The sequence below is a fragment of the Balaenoptera borealis genome (assembly GCF_965194805.1).
Source record: "Balaenoptera borealis genome assembly, chromosome: 14".
Classification (NCBI taxonomy): Eukaryota; Metazoa; Chordata; class Mammalia; order Artiodactyla; family Balaenopteridae; genus Balaenoptera; species Balaenoptera borealis.
In genome coordinates this window covers 83,486,757-83,504,837 of record NC_138875.1, presented here as the reverse complement: position 1 = coordinate 83,504,837, position 18,081 = coordinate 83,486,757, and the positions used below count along the sequence as shown (strand labels likewise).

General features: G+C 44.0%; 2 protein-coding genes across 5 annotated transcripts in view; one reads left to right on the top strand and one right to left on the bottom strand.

Annotated features, from left to right (window-relative positions):
- The window catches only part of IFT81 (intraflagellar transport 81), a 201,694-nt gene that overhangs the window by 48,643 nt on the left and 134,970 nt on the right, over positions 1–18,081 (top strand). The gene's annotated exons all lie outside the window — the stretch shown is intronic.
- P2RX7 (purinergic receptor P2X 7) overlaps positions 1–18,081 on the bottom strand; it is a 54,558-nt gene that overhangs the window by 21,263 nt on the left and 15,214 nt on the right. For 3 of the 4 annotated variants that reach the window (XR_014234529.1, XM_082355942.1, XM_082355944.1), the window contains exons 2-6: positions 12,029–12,197; positions 10,842–10,910; positions 6,268–6,340; positions 5,134–5,230; positions 449–529 (exon numbers count right to left, since the gene is read on the bottom strand). Coding sequence is in view for 3 of the 4 variants with exons in the window: in XM_082355942.1 (XP_082212068.1) it covers positions 449–529; positions 5,134–5,230; positions 6,268–6,340; positions 10,842–10,910; positions 12,029–12,197 (489 nt within the window). In the remaining variant the exon portion in view is untranslated. The remainder of the gene's footprint in view (positions 1–448; positions 530–5,133; positions 5,231–6,267; positions 6,341–10,841; positions 10,911–12,028; positions 12,198–18,081) is intronic. The other variant, XM_082355943.1, reaches the window with a different exon arrangement.

Below are 18,081 nucleotides of genomic sequence, written 5' to 3'. Positions count from 1 at the left end.
CAATAGTATACGACAGAAGTGATAGTGTGTCTCTTCTGAGATTAGATTATAAAATACAGTGGCTTTCATCTTGGTTACTGTCTCGCTTGCTTGCTCTTTGGCTTGGATCTCTTGCTCTGGGAAAGCCAGCCACCGTGTCCTAAGGACACTCAAGCAGTCTGAAGGAGAGGTCCACATGATGAAGTACTGAGCCCTCCTGCTGACCGTTGTGTGAGTGAGCTTGGAAGAGTATTCTCCAGCCCCAGTCTAGTCTGGAGATGAGAGCTTGACTGCAACCTGAGAGACCCTGAGCCAGAACCGCCCAGTGAAGTCATACCCAGATGTCATTCTGGGACGCACAGAAACGATGTGAGAGAATTAAAGTTTGTTGCTTTTAGTTTCTAAGTGTTGGGGTGATCTGTTACACAGCAGTAGATAACTAATATAGCCAGACATTCTGGGTGCTTACGTGGTGTAGTTGTGGCTGGGGAAGTCGATATTATTCTTGATGAGCACAGTGAAGTTTTCAGCACTGCCCAAGAGCGCAGGCCTGAAAGAGAGGAATGAAAAATGGGGATCAGTGACTACAGGGACCAAAGGAGTCAGTGGGCCAATGGGCCAGAGGCTCTGGTTTCTTGCTTGGGTCAATATGCTGGATGAAGAGAAGTGCAATCCAGTGGGAAAAGCCTTCCAAAATTCTCCAGCTTCTCCAGGGAGAATTTCTCCCTTCTTAAGACCCCTGTGGAAGGAATTCCCTGGTGGTCCAGTGGTTAGGGCTCTGCACTTCCATTGCAGGGGGCACGGGTTCAATCCCTGGTCAGGGAACTAAGATCCCACAAGCCACGTGGCATGGCCAAAAAAACCACAAAAAACAAAAGAGACCCCATGGCATTTACTGTAATACTTCTCACTCTGATATAATTATATGTTTAGGTATGCACAGTGGTATGTTGGTAAACGTTTAATAACCAGCTCTCCAGGAAAACAAAAAGCCCTGATATTGTAGGAGTTACTGATTATTGTGGTATAAATACTCCCACCCTAGCTGATTTCAAGCTACCAATAGAACATCAGTGAACTTGGAGTTGGGAAGGGATGAGCAGAAACGGCTCAGAGCTGGTACAAGCCAGCTCCAGCACACTCCTGTTTGTATCTTTCACAATAGGCTTTGTGATCCTGCAGGGCTGAGACAATTTTCTCATCTTGGCATCCTCAGCCTTTAGCACAGGGCCACACATATATAATTGACTCTATCATTCACACTCTAGAGGCTCTGAGTAGTGTAAAATTCTCCATGAGTGAGAGGAGCCCAAATTCTCGACTGCTGGAAGGTCCACCCACCATCCATGCATTCATTCATTCAACAAATATTTATTGTACTGGGCATGGGGCTGAGCATTAGGGATGTAGTGGTGAACTAGACAGTCGAGGCTTTTGTCCTTGTGGGGTTGACAATCTGTTAAAGATGGAGAGAACTGGCTCCATAAAAAGATACCACTGTTGCCTGACATGCCTGAGTAGGTGGCAGATGTATATTGGGAGAAGCACAGGCTAAAGGTGGAGGGTATTTGGAAGGGGACATCAAGAATGATCTGCTTTGGGGGACTTCCCTAGTGGCATAGTGGTTAAGACTCCGCGCTCCCAATGCAGGGGGCCCTGGTTCGATCCCTCGTCAGGGAACTAGATCCCACATGCATGCCACAACTAAGGAGCCCGCTTGTCGCAACTAAGACCCAGCGCAACCTAAATAAATAAATAAATATTAAAAAGAAAAAGAAAAGGACTTCCCTCGTGGCACAGTGGTTAAGAATCTGCCTGCCAATGCAGGGGACATGGGTTTGATCCCTGGTCCGGGAAGATCCCACATGCCGCGGAGCAACTAAGCCCGTGCGCCACGACTACTGAGCCTGAGCTCTAGAGCCCACGAGCCACAACTACTGAAGCCCGTGCGCCTAGAGCCCGTGCTCCGCAACAAGAGAAGCCACCGCAATGAGAAGCCCGCGCACCGCAATGAAGAGTAGCCCCCGCTAACCGCAACCAGAGAAAGCCCACGTGCAGCAACGAAGACCCAATGCAGCCAAAAAAAAAAAAAAAGAATGATCTGCTTTTTATTCCAGGACTTCCAGAGCCCAACTTTGGCTCTATTGGAGATATAACTATAGAGAACACTGTAATTTTTGCCTGTCCAGCAACCATTCCCCCTTTGGCAGTAGCACCTCAATTTTCTCCCTTTGGGCAAGCCAGGTCTCTTCCACTCTCAGCCCACTCTCATCTCCTGCCCATCCCTACAGCTCCCAGGGTGGGCAAGTGATCCAGAGCTGGTTAAACAGTGTAATCCAATCCCCTTGGCTGCAGTGATCCGTTCATAGATTGTCACATGCCTTAGGCCATTGAGAACATTACAGGATTTTTGTGGGAACTGTTGGGAAAGAAAAACTCATTTTCTCTAGGATTATTAGTAGCAAAGACGGTATAAACCTGGAGTGCCCCAGACCACAGTGTGAGGAGAGCCAGAACGGAAGAAAGAATAGTTAGGAGCTGGGGAGAGGAGGAAGGTGGAGGAAGAGAGAGAGAAAATCTTAAGACATCATTTGAAAGCCTTGATCAAGCCATGCCTGAAGCTAGTATTTCTGGACTTCTCATTTACATGAGTCAAAAACACAAGCCAAAAATTAACAGTCCTTTTTTTCTGAAGCCTGTTAAAGTTTGATTTTTTTTTTATACTTAAGCTTTTTTTTAAGTTTTTTTATTTTTGGCTGCATTGGGTCTTCGTTGCTGTGCGCGGGCTTTCTCTAGTTGCGGCGAGCGGGGGCTACTCTTCGTTGAGGTGCGCGGGCTTCCCATTGCAGTGGCTTCTCTTGTTGAGCAGCACAGGCTCTAGGCACGTGGGCTTCAGTAGCTGTGGCTTGTGGGCTCTAGAGCTCAGGCTCAGTAGTTGTGGCGCACGGGCTTAGTTGCTCCACGGCACGTGGGTTCTTCCCGGACCAGGGCTCGAACCCATGTCCCCTGCATTGGCAGGCAGATTCTTAACCACTGCGCCACCAGGGAAGCCCCCTAGTTAAAGTTATATTTGTCACTTGCACACACAAAAAATCTTATTTACGACAGATGCCTGCTATATGCCAGACCCTTTGCCTTTAGAACATTCTAAACCCCACACTTCCTGGGCAATACTCTAAGAATCAAAGGACTACAGGATCCCCTTTATTCCTCTTTCATGACACTTATAATTTTCTATTCTGAATTACAGCCCTCTGTACATGTGTCTTAGCTCTTCTATTGGGTTGGCCAAAAAGTTCGTTCGGGTTTTTCTGTAAGATGTTACGAAATACCCAAACAAACTTTTTGGCCAACCCGATATTAGATTGCAAGAGCCTTGGGACCTGCTCCATATCTGGGTCTTCTTGTATTTTACAAAAAATTTAGCACTGTCTCCCTTGTGTATGATTACATGTAAAATAAATATCTAACACCTACTACATGGTAATGGATGTGTTGGACGAACAATTAAATGAATCATCTTAGTAATCCATTCGTATAACATATAAGAAACTGAAGTTCAGGGAGTTACTTGCCCAGGGTCATGTAAAATTGCAGCCCAGGGCCCAGAACATTAGAGATGCACAGTATTTATCTGATGAATGAATGGTGGCAGAGCCAGGACTGAAAACCACAGGCAATCAAGAAGCCTCTTGCCTTGAACTAGGGACTCCTTGAATGTAGGCTGATGTCCCACCCAGGTCCTGGACATTCATTCTGTGACAAAGAAACTTCCCTGACCTACAAATGAACCAGGGTGGTGCCATTAATGATTGAGGGCGAGATGGGCTGATACTGCCTAGTGTTTCCCATCCGGACGTAGGAAACTTTCACCTGAACCTTCTAAAAAGTCAGTTTGGGGAAGTCTTCTCTTTGCCCCATAGATGCTGATAGTGTGGCCCTGAGTCACATTTGTCTTGAGCTGCACTGTCCAATATAGTCCAACATCTCCTAGGCATTTGTGGCATGTGTGACTATTTAAACTAAAGTAAAAATTCAGTTTAGTTGTGGTAACCACATTTCAGGTGCTTAATAGCCACATGTAGCTAGTGGCTACCATATTGGATGGTGCAGGTACAGAACCTTTCCATCATTGCAGAAAGTTCCATTGCACAGTGCTGGTCTAGAACCACCACATGTCTAGGGGCAGATCATTTGTGTGTGTGTTATTGGGCACTTACTGTGTGCCAAGCACAGGGCTCACTTTGCAATCACTGTACAAGTATCATCTCATTTAATTCTCACAACAGCCCAGTGAAGTAGGTGCAATTATTATCCTCATTTTATTTTTTAATTTTTTGGCCACGCCGAGCGGCACGTGGGATCTTAGTTCCTCAACCAGGGATCGAACCCGTGCCCCCTGCATTGGAAGCTTAGAGTCTTAACTACTGGACCACCAGGGAAGTCCTATTACCCTCATTTTAAAGGCAAGGAAACTGAAGCTCAAAGAGGTTAAGCCACTTGTTCAAGGTCACACAGCAAGGATGTGTTAAAGCCAGGATTTGAATCCAGCTCTCCTTATTCTCTGCTGAAATGCAGCCCTCCCAGTGGTTTCTGAGATTTAACATCAAGTTCTGCCTTCTGGGCCTGACCTTTTGTGTTAAAGAGAAGAGTCAATACAGGGGACCACCAAATCTGCATGTCACTATGAACATTTAACTTAAGAAAACTTCCCTCCCCTTCCATTCCTTTTCCTTCCTTTTCTTCTCCCTTCCCTTCCTCTTCCTTCCTTTTTCCTTTTTCCCCCCCTCCCTCCCACCTTCTCTCCCTTAATCACTCAGTACAGACACTGGCAGTCCGAAAGGATCCTGCTGTAGCACTGGAGGAGGTACCTGGCGGTGCCCTGGAAGGTACTGGGACAGCCAAGGGACAGGGGCACCCAAGGGTGTTGAAGGTATTAGCTATTTACCAGTTGGTATAGAATGATTTCAGTATTTTAACAACTGTCAGGGGCCTCCCAGAGACCACTAGTGTGCCTGGCACAGGAGCCACCAAGCCAGTAAGACCTGGGACTTGGGGGGACGGTGCTGAGAAGGGAAGTCGGAACAGTGCCTGGCAGAGCCTCATCTGCTCAAAACTGAGGGCCACCGTGTCTGTCCCCTCCCTACTACTCACTCTGGGGCCTTTTCCATTGCCTCGACGGGACACCAGGCGGAGACTTCACAGGTCTTCTGCTTCCCTTTATACTCTATACACCTGCCGGTCTGGATTCCTGTGGGGGTCAAGGGGTCGTAGAAGCACAGGTGTGAAAGAACGGGCGGGGGGCGGGGGGGAGGAAACTCCACTCAACTCAAGCAAGAGACTATTTATGTTTTTCAACCCAAGCAGTTTCAGTTTCCATGAAACCCATTCAAACCACAAACTTACATAAGAAAAATCAAGCAAGCAACTCATAGAACGGTAAGCTTTTCAAAAAAGGATCAAAGAGAACTCAGAAAGACCATGGATGCTGTTGGATTTTTTTGGTTTCTTTGCAAGAAAAGATGGCTGAGCGGGGAGCTGAACAGGGTATATTCTTTTGCCTCGTATAAATGGACTAGAACTTGGCTTGTAAACAGGCATCTGAGTCCCTCTAGGTGTATACAGCACGTACCAGGATGTACAGAGCCATGGAGTAAGCATGGCACATCTTCCTGGAGTATCAGTGTCATTAACAATTTTTGAGGGGAAAGTTAAATAGTAAATAATATTAATGACCTCTCCACCAACTCAAATGCATATGTATTATGGGATGGAATTGAATATCCTTATGCCTTTTTGTGTACATGTGTGTTATAAACAATGATGGTTTTTACTTTTTCTTTTTTCTTTTTTGTGGTAATTTTTTTATTATGTGCCTTAAGTTAAAACAAGAGCTTTGGAAATTCTGCAGGTTAATATTGTCCCCAGGTGTCCTGGGGGTACACATTCATCCTTTTCAACCTTTGGGGAAATTCAAGAGGAAACACTTAGAACACTCAGATGATGCTATGGGCCATTCAGTTTTTCTATCAGTGAGAACCCTGAAGGGGCTAATTCTGCAAGGTTTTCAGGAGCTGCTTTCACTGGGAATTAGAGTCACATTCATAGTCAGCAGCTGGTCCTCTGGGTTCAGAGTCGAGGCACGGGGCAGGTACAGGCTCATCCATGGCCTGGGGAGGGTGGACGAAGGCAGCTGAGAGCCAGAGGCTAAAAATCTGGGCATCTCGAATGTCTCCAGGATTCCAGACCATCCACCCACGGGGTCTCAGGAAAAGAAACAGAACATACCTTTGCTCTTTGGGCCCATCCGTCCCTTTTTACAACCCTGGTCAGAGGAACAGAGCGTCCTGCGGGTGGGATACTGCAGAGAGAAGGACAAGGTAGTGGGGAATAAGCATTGTGTGTCCCTACGATACAGAAGGGCAGATGTCTATGTCCACACAAAAACTTGCACATAATGCCAAAAAAAGGGAACAGCCCAAATATCCACCAGTAGATGAATGGACAACTAAAATCTAGTACATTCATCCAATGGAATGTTATTTGGCTGGCCACAAATAGGAATGAATGATGTACTGATACATGCTACAATGTAGATGAAACTTGAAACATGATGGATGCTAAGTGAAAGAAGCCAGATACGAAAGACCACATATTGTATGATTCTGTGTATGTGAAATGTTCAGAACAGGCAAATCCATGGACAAAAGGGTGATCAGTGGTCGCAGGGGCTGAGGGAAGCGGGAATGGGAGTGACTGCTAATGGGTATGAGGTTTCATTGTGGAATAATGAAAATGTTCTGGAAACTGATAGTGATGATGGCTGCACAGCTCGGTGAATATACTAAAAACCGCTAAATTGTACACTTTAGAATGGTGAATTTTATGGTATGTGAATTATATCTCGATAAAAAATAAAAATTAATGAACATCTAAGAAGCGTATGCCAGGGGCCACTTTCGGGGACAGCCCTTGTGTTGGAGAGCAGGGGGCCTGGTGCAAGCAGCCCTGTGGCTGCAGAACCAAGTGAAGCAGACAGGCACAAAGTCTCAGCAGGAAATGTGGAAATAAAGGACTCCAGCCAGCACTCTCTCCTGGCCTAAGAAAATGAGGTCAATCAGCTTTCAATAAGAGCTGAGGACAGAATGAGGAAAAGAAAAATGAGATGACTTGGTTTATGCATACTCGGCTTCCCATTTTTCAGGGACCAGGTTTACTGGCCCGTCTTGGGGAAACCAGAACCTCTGTGAAAATAGCCTCTTCTGTGCAATTTTACAGAGATTCAGGGGAGGCCCCAGGCTTGGACCCAGGTACAACCAGGTTCGGCAATAGCTGCACCATATTCTAGCTGAGTGGCCTCAGCCAAGTAACTTTGCCTCTCTGAGCCTCAGTTTCCTTACCTGTAAAAGGGGAATGAACAGATTTGTCTTATATGGCTGTTGTGAAAATTAAATGAATTATGGTGAGAAAGGGTTTAGCACATGGCTCTTGCTCAGTGAACGTTTCCTATAGTTTTCAATCTCTTTCATGTTCTCTTTTCTTCCCAAGTTGCTTTCTTCCTGTTACCCAGCATGTCCTTGGTTTGCTGCCCTTGTGACCCCCAACTACACTATGAACCCTTTTAATACAAGGCCTGGGTCATATCTTTGTAGTCTGAGTGCCTGACACATAGTGAGTCTTGATGAATGTGGAATGAATGAATGAATGAACAAATGATCATTTACTGTGGCTCATGGGAAGCTATGTTATTTTGATTATTGACTGGAAAGAAATCTCAGGAAAGAAGATAAACTGACTCTATTTTATTCTCCAAAAGAAATTCCAAAATTAAAAGAAATTAAAGACGTGGGACTTCCCTGGTGGCACAGTGGATAAGACTCTGTGCTCCCAATGCAGGGGGCCCAGGTTCGATCCCTGGTCAGGGAACTAGATCCCACATGCATGCTGCAACTAAGAGTTCGCATGCCGCAACTAAGGAGCTGGCGAGCCGCAACTAAGACCCAGTGCAACCAAATAAATAAATAATAAATAAATAAATATATTTTTTAAAAAGACGTTTTAATCATCTCTTTTTGTGGTTGTCACATGCGTTGACGATGGCCACAAATTCTTTTTCACTCTTGCCATTGGGAGGTAGAGGGTTTCCCCTTCCCTTTGAAGCTGGGCTGGCTCTAACCAAATAACCAACAGAAGGCAGTGGAAGTAATGCTGTGTCAGCTCTAGTACTGAGCCTGGGAGGCCTGGAAGCTTCTTTTGGTTTGGGGGAACCTGAGCTGCTATGAGGAAGTTTAGAAAGACTATGCGGAGAGACTCTGAAAGGAGGAGAAGCCTTGAGAGTCCCCGGAGAGGAAGAGAAGGCCAGCCATCCTGGTACCCCAGCTGAGCCTCCGAATGGTGCTAGCCCCAGCCGCTATCCGACTGCAGCGCCGTGAGAGATCCCATGCAGATTCCAAGATCAGCAGAACTGCCCAGCTAAGCTCAGTCAACCACTGAACTATGAGAGCTCGTTAAATGCTTGTTGCTTTAAGTCCACCAGGTTCAGGGTAGTTTGTTATGCAGCAATAGATAATTATAACCAATGTCTCCTCATTTTGGTGTACAGCTGGGGTTTGGCCATATTTACTGAGTCAAGCCCTGTCCTTGACTTCCACCTCCTGATCAGAGTTAGGGTGGGTGTCAGTATGCAAAGAGAGGAGGCGAATATCCCATTAGAGCAACCCAAACCAGCTTGGGTCACAGGTTAAAATCCCAAGAGTTACATAGTGTTCTCTGGGCTGCTCTTTGAGTTCCAGCCAGTCTGAGTGACATCCTGTCTGAGAAAGAGTAACTTGTCATTTGAATCATCACAGCTCTCATTTATCGAGTGCTTACAATGTATCATGCCTTGTTTCCAGCCTGTCACAGAGATTCACTCATTTGTTTCAAAAATCCTAAGAGCTAGGTTTTGTAATTACCCCATTTTGCAAATGAACATATCAAGGCACAGAGTGGTGAAGTTACCTGTCCAAAGTCACAAAGCTAATACGTCAAGTATTAAACCATTTACAGTCTAGCTCCTAAATCCAGGCTCTGGGCTACCCTAACTCTCTTCCTTACCAGTCTCAGTAACTTGAAAAGCGCTGTGAGGGACTTCCCTGGCGGTCAAGTGGTTAGGACTCCGAGCTCTCACTGCTGAGGGCACGGGTTCAACCCCTGGTCGGGGAACGAAAATCCCACAAGCTGCAGCGCGGCCAAAAAAAGAAAAGAAAAGAAAAGCATCTGTGCAAAGTACCACAGGGGTGGAGTGTGAGTAGCAATTCCAGAGTATGGGACAAAAGGGAAGCAAGGGCCCCAAACTGGATACAATTTTGGATGCTGCTGGGAAGGGAGGTGGGAGGGAGTGTTTAGTTGGACTGGCGCCCGCTACTTCATTAGAGTAACAGGAACATTTAAGGGAAGATGGGGGCAAGATAAACATAGAGAGGTCTCCTTTTAGGGGAACGTTATTGAGATAGACACCAAGGGAATGTTAGCTTGTTTCCAAGTTTAGGTAGAAATGAGGCCAAAGACTGTAATGAGATAGAGCTTATCCACCCTGATCTCTCAGACACTCAGAAATCTAGGTCTTGTCACCAGAGTAGGCTGACGAGCAAGACCCACAGGCAAGGCTGGTCTTCCCCACAGGCTGGGGACCCGCTCAGTATTGCCACAGCATTGCACCCCTCAGTTGGGACGGTCCCTGGTAAAGCGCGGGTGTGTTACTCGAGAGGGGAACAGCAGGAGTGTGTTGCCTAGACAAATTCTGCTATAGACAAACTTATCAGAAGAGCTAGTTATCATTTTACAGAGCAGAGAGCAGGACTGGGATGGGACAGAATAGGACCAGTATGTCTTAATAGGGAAGAAAGTTTTCCAGAAAAAGTAGGGGAAGGTGGAGAGTACGGAGAGCGCAATGCTCCCATGTCTCCCGCCTTCACCACCACCCACACCCACCTTCACCTCTACCCGCTCCCGCCTTCACCTCTACCCGCTCCCGCCTTCACCACTACCCACTCCCGCCTTCACCACTGCCCACTCCCGCCTTCACCACTACCCGCTCCCGCCTTCACCACTACCCGCTCCCGCCTTCACCACTGCCCACTCCCGCCTTCACCACTACCCGCTCCCGCCTTCACCACTGCCCACTCCCGCCTTCACCACTACCCACTAGCCGTGTCTCCCGCCGTCACCACTACCACCCATGCAGTCTGGGAGAGACTGCATGGGTGGTAGTGGTGACGGCGGGAGACATGGGAGCATTCCTACCTGATATAGAGCCTAAAACTCTAAGAAGTGGGATGAAAAATCAAGCTTGATTCCCAGGCTGGCCCTGCAGGCAGTTCACAGTGGACCGTGGCAGAAGCTGTGAATGAGGACAACTGGATTCTAAGCTTGGCTCTGCCTCCAGCAAGCTGCGTGACATTGGGGAGGTCACTGAACCTCTCTGATCTTTGTGCTGACCTGTAAAATGGGGCTGGGAATGCTGTTACCCCCCTAAAGTTGAAGTGAGGCTCCACTGAAACATGAGGTGCTGTGCAAAGGCCAAGGATCCCTGTTGTCATGAACTGCACAGGGAGTGAGCGATGGAGAAAGCAGGCCTTGAGCTGCACAGGCTCCTAGTGCTGGAGCTGGAGACCCAGGGGGACAGACCAAGACCTGGTGGTTACAGAGGGAGAACTACAACATCTTCTCACCCTTTCCACCCAGCCCAGATCTATACCCCTGCTTTGTAGCAAGCAGAGGCTCAGTAAATATTTGCAGGCTCCAAAACACGCCTGGTGTCAATTTCCATTTCCTCTGACCTGTGTCTCCTCCAGGAACTCTTATGACCCATCACACCTTACCTCGGGACACAACCCTTGCTCTTGGCCTTCTATCTTGAGAAAGTTTGTCATCACAAAAAAGGAGTTCCCCTGTGGAGAAAAAGGAGAGAAGGCAAATGTAAAGCCGTTGAGAACAGAACTACTTAATCATAGTAATCCAGCTGGCTAAGTGCCTGGGGGTGAACCTTTCCACTCTTCTAAGTTTCAGTCTAGAAATCAGGGTCTGGAAGCAACTCGACAACCCTGAGGGCTTAATATCAAAGCTGGATGAGCCGCCCTGCTGAGTCGAGGGAGAGCAGAGGAACAGTTCAAATTGATTGAGCATTGGTTTTCCATTCCAGCCTCAAAAGCAGCCTTTTCATTTTTTGGACACAATAAAATCCCATTAAGTTGAAATTCAAGAGACCTGGGGAGGCGGAGGTGGAGGTGTCACCTTCATCAGAGCACTGTTCAGATTATCCAGGACTTTAATGAAAGGGCAGTAGGGCATCCCACCACCTGGGAAATAGCTGGAGGTTTTAATGACCCACTGTTAGAGACAAAAACGGATAGCAGCTTGGCTTTTATGGTTTCGAAAAGCTTTCCAGCTCCCAAGGGCTGCCAACGTGCCCTTTTGTCCCTCCCGCCCCCCATCTGTTCTTTTTTGTTCTCAACCCCACTTCAGTTTCTCCCTTCTGAGAATTCTACTTTCATTTTCTCTTCTTGCAAATTGAGACAATCTCATGCCTTTCTCTGTGGGCCACACCCTTCCTTTCCCTTGTGCAAAACTGTACCCAAGAGTGTTTTCCTGGAGACATTTTTGTTGATAAAATGTCACACAAACAATGTAGAAGGGCTGGTCCCCTCTAGGCAGAAAGTTCTTTACCTTTCTGGATCTAGGCAAAGTTTACTGACTTGATGGCCCTGCTTCTGAAGAACTGTGTATAAATCAGGTGTGAGTGAATCAAATCATGTTTTCAATGCACCAGGACACACTGCTATTTTGAGAAACCCTGTAGGACTTGATAAAGCAAAGAATCATCTCCTTCGAGTTGCTGGATCTGACCCAATTTTGCAATTTTTAGGTTTTCTCAGTTGGGATTTTCACAGAGCTTTTAAAATGGGGCCAATGTTTTTCTGGAGTGAAGCTCTAGGTCCCAGGGAGGGGTGCGAGGACCTGAGGACAGTGACCAGGGACGAGTCCTGGGAGGATGCTGATAAGTGCTCACCTGCAAGGGGACAGTGTAATCTGCCGTGTCGAAGACATTCCACACTACCTTCTTCACTCCGTTCTCCATAATCTCCTTTTTCACCTCTGCCACCCCTTTCACCTTGGCATGCACAGAACTGATAACAGGTTCTTTCCATTGGTACCGCTTGTCATTCACCAAAGCAAAGCTAAATGGCAGACACAGAAAAGCATCAATGGTTTTCTCAAGGGAGGCACAGTGCAGTGGTTTTGGATGCAGGTTCCAAAAGTCACCTCCATTAAAATCCTAGCTTTGCTGGGTGACTTTGGGCAAGTGACTTGCCTTCTCTGTGACTCATTTTCCTTACCTGTAAAATGGGAAGAATAGTCATACCTACATCATAGGGTTGTTATGAGGATGCAACGAGATATGCATGCAAACTCCTTAGCACTATATCTGGCGCATAGTGAGCTTTCACTACATAGAAACTATTGGTCCCAATACCAACCTCTAATATTGCCTAATATACACCCTAATTTATAGGTTGCCTTCTCAAATACCAAAGTCCACCCCAGGGTGGTCCACCAGCTTTGTTTTGGGGCTCAGTAACACATTAGCATCTTTTTAATGGTGTGTCCAGCAGGTCAGCCTCCTGTTTTCCAGAAACAACCACCTGATTTATAAATAATATTGATAATAGCAGCTACCCTTTATTGAGCACTTAGTACATGCCACGTGCTCTGTATGCATCATCTCCTTTAATGCTCACAACAGCAATAGGAGATAGTTACTGTAATCATCACCCTTTTGTAGATGAGGGAATGGGCTCAGAGAGGTGAAGGAACTTGCCCAAGGTCACACAGGTAGTCAGTGGCAGGACTGAGGTCCTTGATTGGTCTACCTTATAGCCCAGAGCCAGACGTCTTAACCATGTACTCTACTTGTTCATGCATGATGTGGCTCTGCCTCTGGTTTCCTGCCTTTTGATCCATTCATTAGCTATTAAAATCTTCTTTAGAATATGAACCTAAATTATATGGTGGGGGAAGAGAGGGAGAAAGTGGAATTGATAACTAAAAATGGTAGATTCCATCCCCATTTATCTGTTTCCCCATCTCCCATTGCCCTGAATAATTGAGTTTATTTTATTTTTTATTTTTGGTTTTTTTGGCCATGCCGCATGGCACATGGGATCCTAGTTCCCTGACCAGGGATCGAACCCACACCCCCATGCAGTGGAAGCGTGGAGTCTTAACCACTGGACTGGCAGGAAAGTCCCTTAAGAGTTTATTTTAAATGCTTTGTTTATTCATTTGGCAGGTACCTATTTTGGTCTCTTCCCTCTGCTCAGCCTCTGATGTCTGAATGATATTAGGAAGTCTAAGCCAATGGTTGCCCTCTATGAGCTGACCTTGGGAAACCAAGACACAGTGGGCCAAGGCTTGGTCCCAGCTGTTCTCAACCTTGGTTGTACAGTATAATTACTTAGGGAGCTTTCAAAATTTCAGCTCCCCAGTCTTATCCCTGGAAATTCTGATTCAGAAGGTCTGGAGAGTTATCCAGGTACCTATATATTTTTCTAAAGTTAATTCTAATGCACTGCCAGGGTTGAGGACCCCTGGGACACTCATGGAAAGACAGGTCACATTTGGCAATATGAAGTACTGTATATTTGAAGTGCATTCCCCATGCCCCAACAATTCCACTCTTAGGTATATGCCCCAGAGAAACCCTCAAACATGTGCCCAAGGGGTCATATACAAGAAAGTATAAAGCTGTACTATTTGTAATAGGGAAAACTGGAAATAACCTAAATGTCCTTGAACATTGACTGGGTGAATAAATTGTTGGATTCATCCAATGGGATGTTCTGCAACAGTGAAAATGAATGGAGAGCTGCTTGTATCAATATGGAAATAACATAATAGTGAGTAAACAAAGCATGCCACAGAATGAGATAAAGTTTAAAGAAATTCAAAAAACATTATGTACTTAAACAAATACCTGTCCACACATATTCATAGCAGCACTATTCACAATAGTCAAAAGGTGGAAACAATCAAAATGTTCATTAAAAGATGAATGGATAAACAAAATGTGGTCTATCCAAACAATGGAATATTATCTACCCACAAAAAAGAATGAAAGGATGCACATGCTATACTGTGGAGGAACCTCAAAAAACATTGTGCCAAGTGAAAGAAGACAGACACAAAAGGCCACTTAGTGTATGATTCCACTTATATGAAATGTCCAGAATAGGTAAATCCATTGAGACAGAGAGTGAATTGATGGCTGCCAGGGGCTGGGGGAAGGGGTAAATTGGAAGTAACTGCATAATGAGGTTTGCATTTTGGGTGATAAAAATGTTTTGGAACTAGATAGAGGTGGTGGTTGCACAACATTGTGAAGGCACTAAATGCCACTGACTTGTTCACTTTAAAATCGTTCATTTTTATGTTCTATGAATTTCACCTCAATTAAAAAAGGAAAACAGGAAACTTCCACAATCCTCTTAGATAGCCTCATCCACCAGAGGGCAGACAGCAGAAGCAAGAACTACAATACTGCAGCCTGTGGAACAAAAACCACATTCACAGAAAGATAGACAAGATGAAAAGGCAGAGGGCTATGTACCAGATGAAGGAACAAGATAAAACCCCAGAAAAACAACTAAATGAAGTGGACATAGGCAATCTTCCAGAAAAAGAATTCAGAATAATGATAGTGAAGATGATCCAGGACCTCGGAAAAAGAATGGAGGCAAAGATCGAGAAGATGCAAGAAATGTTTAACAAAGACCTAGAAGAATTAAAGAACAAACAAACAGAGATGAACAATACAATAACTGAAATGAAAACTACACTAGAAGGAATCAATAGCAGAATAACCGAGGCAGAAGAACAGATAAGTGACCTGGAAGACAGAATGGTGGAATTCACTGCTGTGGAACAGAATAAAGAAAAAAGAATGAAAAGAAATGAAGACAGCCTAAGAGAACTCTGGGACAACATTAAACGCAACAACATTCACATTATAGGGGTCCCAGAAGGAGAATAGAGAGAGAAAGGACCTGAGAAAATATTTGAAGAGATTATAGTCGAAAAGTTCCCTAACATGGGAAAGGAAATAGTCACCCAAGTCCAGGAAGCGCAGAGACTCCCATACAGGATGAACCCAAGGAGAAACACGCCAAGACACATAGTAATCAAATTGGCAAAAATTAAAGACAAAGAAAAATTATTAAAAGCAGCAAGGGAAAAACGACAAATAACATACAAGGGAACTCCCCTAAGGTTAACAGCTGATTTCTCAGCAGAAACTCTACAAGCCAGAAGGGAGTGGCATGATATACTTAAAGTGATGAAAGGGAAGAACCTACAACCAAGATTACTCTAACCAGCAAGGATCTCATTCAGATTTGATGGAGAAATCAAAAGCTTTACAGACAAGCAAAAGCTAAGAGAATTCAGCACCACCAAACCAGCTCTACAACAAATGCTAAAGGAACTTCTCTAAGTGGGAAACACAAGAGAAGAAAAGGACCTACAAAAACAAACCCAAAACAATTAAGAAAACGCTCATAGGAACATACATATCGATAATTACCTTAAACGTGAATGGATTAAATGCTCCAACCAAAAGACACAGGCTTGCTGAATGGATACAAAAACAAGACCCATATATATGCTGTCTACAAGAGACCCACTTTAGACCTAGGGACACATACAGACTGAAAGTGAGGGGATGGAAAAAGATATTCCATGCAAATGGAAATCAAAAGAAAGCTGGCATAGCTATACTCATATCAGATAAAATAGACTTTAAAATAAAGAATGTTACAAGAGACAAGGAAGGACACTACATAATGATCAAGGGATCAATCCAAGAAGAAGATAGAACAATTATAAATATATATGCACCCAACATAGGAGCACCTCAATACATAAGGCAACTGCTAACAGCTCTAAAAGAGGAAATCGACAGTAACACAGTAATAGTGGGGGACTTTAACACCTCACTTACACCAATGGACAGATCATCCAAAATGAAAATAAATAAGGAAACAGAAGCTTTAAATGACACAATAGACCAGATAGATTTAATTGATATTTATAGGACATTCCATCCCAAAACAGCAGATTACACGTTCTTCTCAAGTGTGCACGGAACATTCTCCAGGATAGATCACATCTTGGGTCACAAATCAAGCCTCAGTAAATTTAAGAAAATTGAAATCATATCAAGCATCTTTTCTGACCACAACGCTATGAGATTAGAAATGAATTACAGGGAAAAAAACGTAAAAAACAGAGACACATGGAGGCTAAACAATACATTACTAAATAACCAAGAGATCACTGAAGAAATCAAAGAGGAAGTCAAAAAATACCTAGAGACAAATGACAATGAAAACACGACGACCCAAAATCTATGGGATGCAGCAAAAGCAGTTCTAAGAGGGAAGTTTATAGCTATACAAGCCTACCTAAAGAAACAAGAAAAATCTCAAGTAAACAATCTAACCTTACACCTAAAGGAACTAGAGAAAGAAGAACAAACAAAACCCAAAGTTAGCAGAAGGAAAGAAATCATAACGATCAGAGCAGAAATAAATGAAATAGAAACAAAGAAAACAATAGCAAATATCAATAAAACTAAAAGCTGGTTCTTTGAGAAGATAAACAAAATTGATAAGCCATTAGCCAGACTCATCAAGAAAAAGAGGGAGAGGACTCAAATCAATAAAATCAGAAATGAAAAAGGAGAAGTTACAACAGACACTGCAGAAATACAAAGCATCCTAAGAGACTACTACAAGCAACTTTATGCCAATAAAATGGACAACCTGGAAGAAATGGACAAATTCTTAGAAAGGTATAACCTTCCAAGACTGAACCAGGAAGAAACAGAAAATATGAACAGACCAATCACAAGTAATGAAATTGAAACTGTGATTAAACATCTTCCAACAAACAAAAGTCCAGGACCAGATGGCTTCACAGGTGAATTCTATCAAACATTTAGAGAAGAGCTAACAGCTATCCTTCTCAAACTCTTCCAAAAAATTGCAGAGGAAGGAACACTCCCAAACTCATTCTATGAGGCCACCATCACCCTGATACCAAAACCAGACAAAGACACTACAAAAAAAGAAAATTACAGACCAATACCACTGATGAATATAGATGCAAAAATCCTCAACAAAATCCTAGCAAACAGAATCCAACAACACATTAAAAGGATCATACACCACGATCAAGTGGGATTTATCCCAGGGATGCAAGGATTCTTCAATATACGCAAATCAATCCATGTGATACACCATATTAACAAATTGAAGAATAAAAACCATATGATCATCTCAATAGATGCAGAAAAAGCTTTCGACAAAATTCAACACCCATTTATGATAAAAAACCCTCCAGAAAGTAGGCATAGAAGGAACTTACCTCAACATAATAAAGGCCATATATGACAAACCCACAGCCAACATCGTCCTCAATGGTGAAAAACTGAAACCATTTCCACTAAGATCAGGAAAAAGACAAGGTTGCCCACTCTCACCACTATTATTCAACATAGTTTTGGAAGTGTTAGCCACAGCAATCAGAGAAGAAAAAGAAATAAAAGGAATCCAAATCGGAAAAGAAGTAAAGCTGTCACTGTTTGCAGATGACATGATACTATACATAGAGAATCCTAAAGATGCTACCAGAAAACTCCTAGAGCTAATCAATGAATTTGGTAAAGTAGCAGGATACAAAATTAATGCACAGAAATCTCTTGCATTTCTATACACTAATGATGAAAAATCTGAAAGTGAAATTAAGAAAACACTCCCATTTACCATTGCAACAAAAAGAATAAAATATCTAGGAATAAACCTACCTAAGGAGACAAAAGACCTGTATGCAGAAAATTATAAGACACTGATGAAAGAAATTAAAGATGATACAAATAGATGGAAAGATATACCATGTTCCTGGATTGGAAGAATCAACATTGTGAAAATGACTCTACTACCCAAAGCAATCTACAGATTCAATGCAATCCCTATCAAACTACCACTGGCATTTTTCACAGAACTA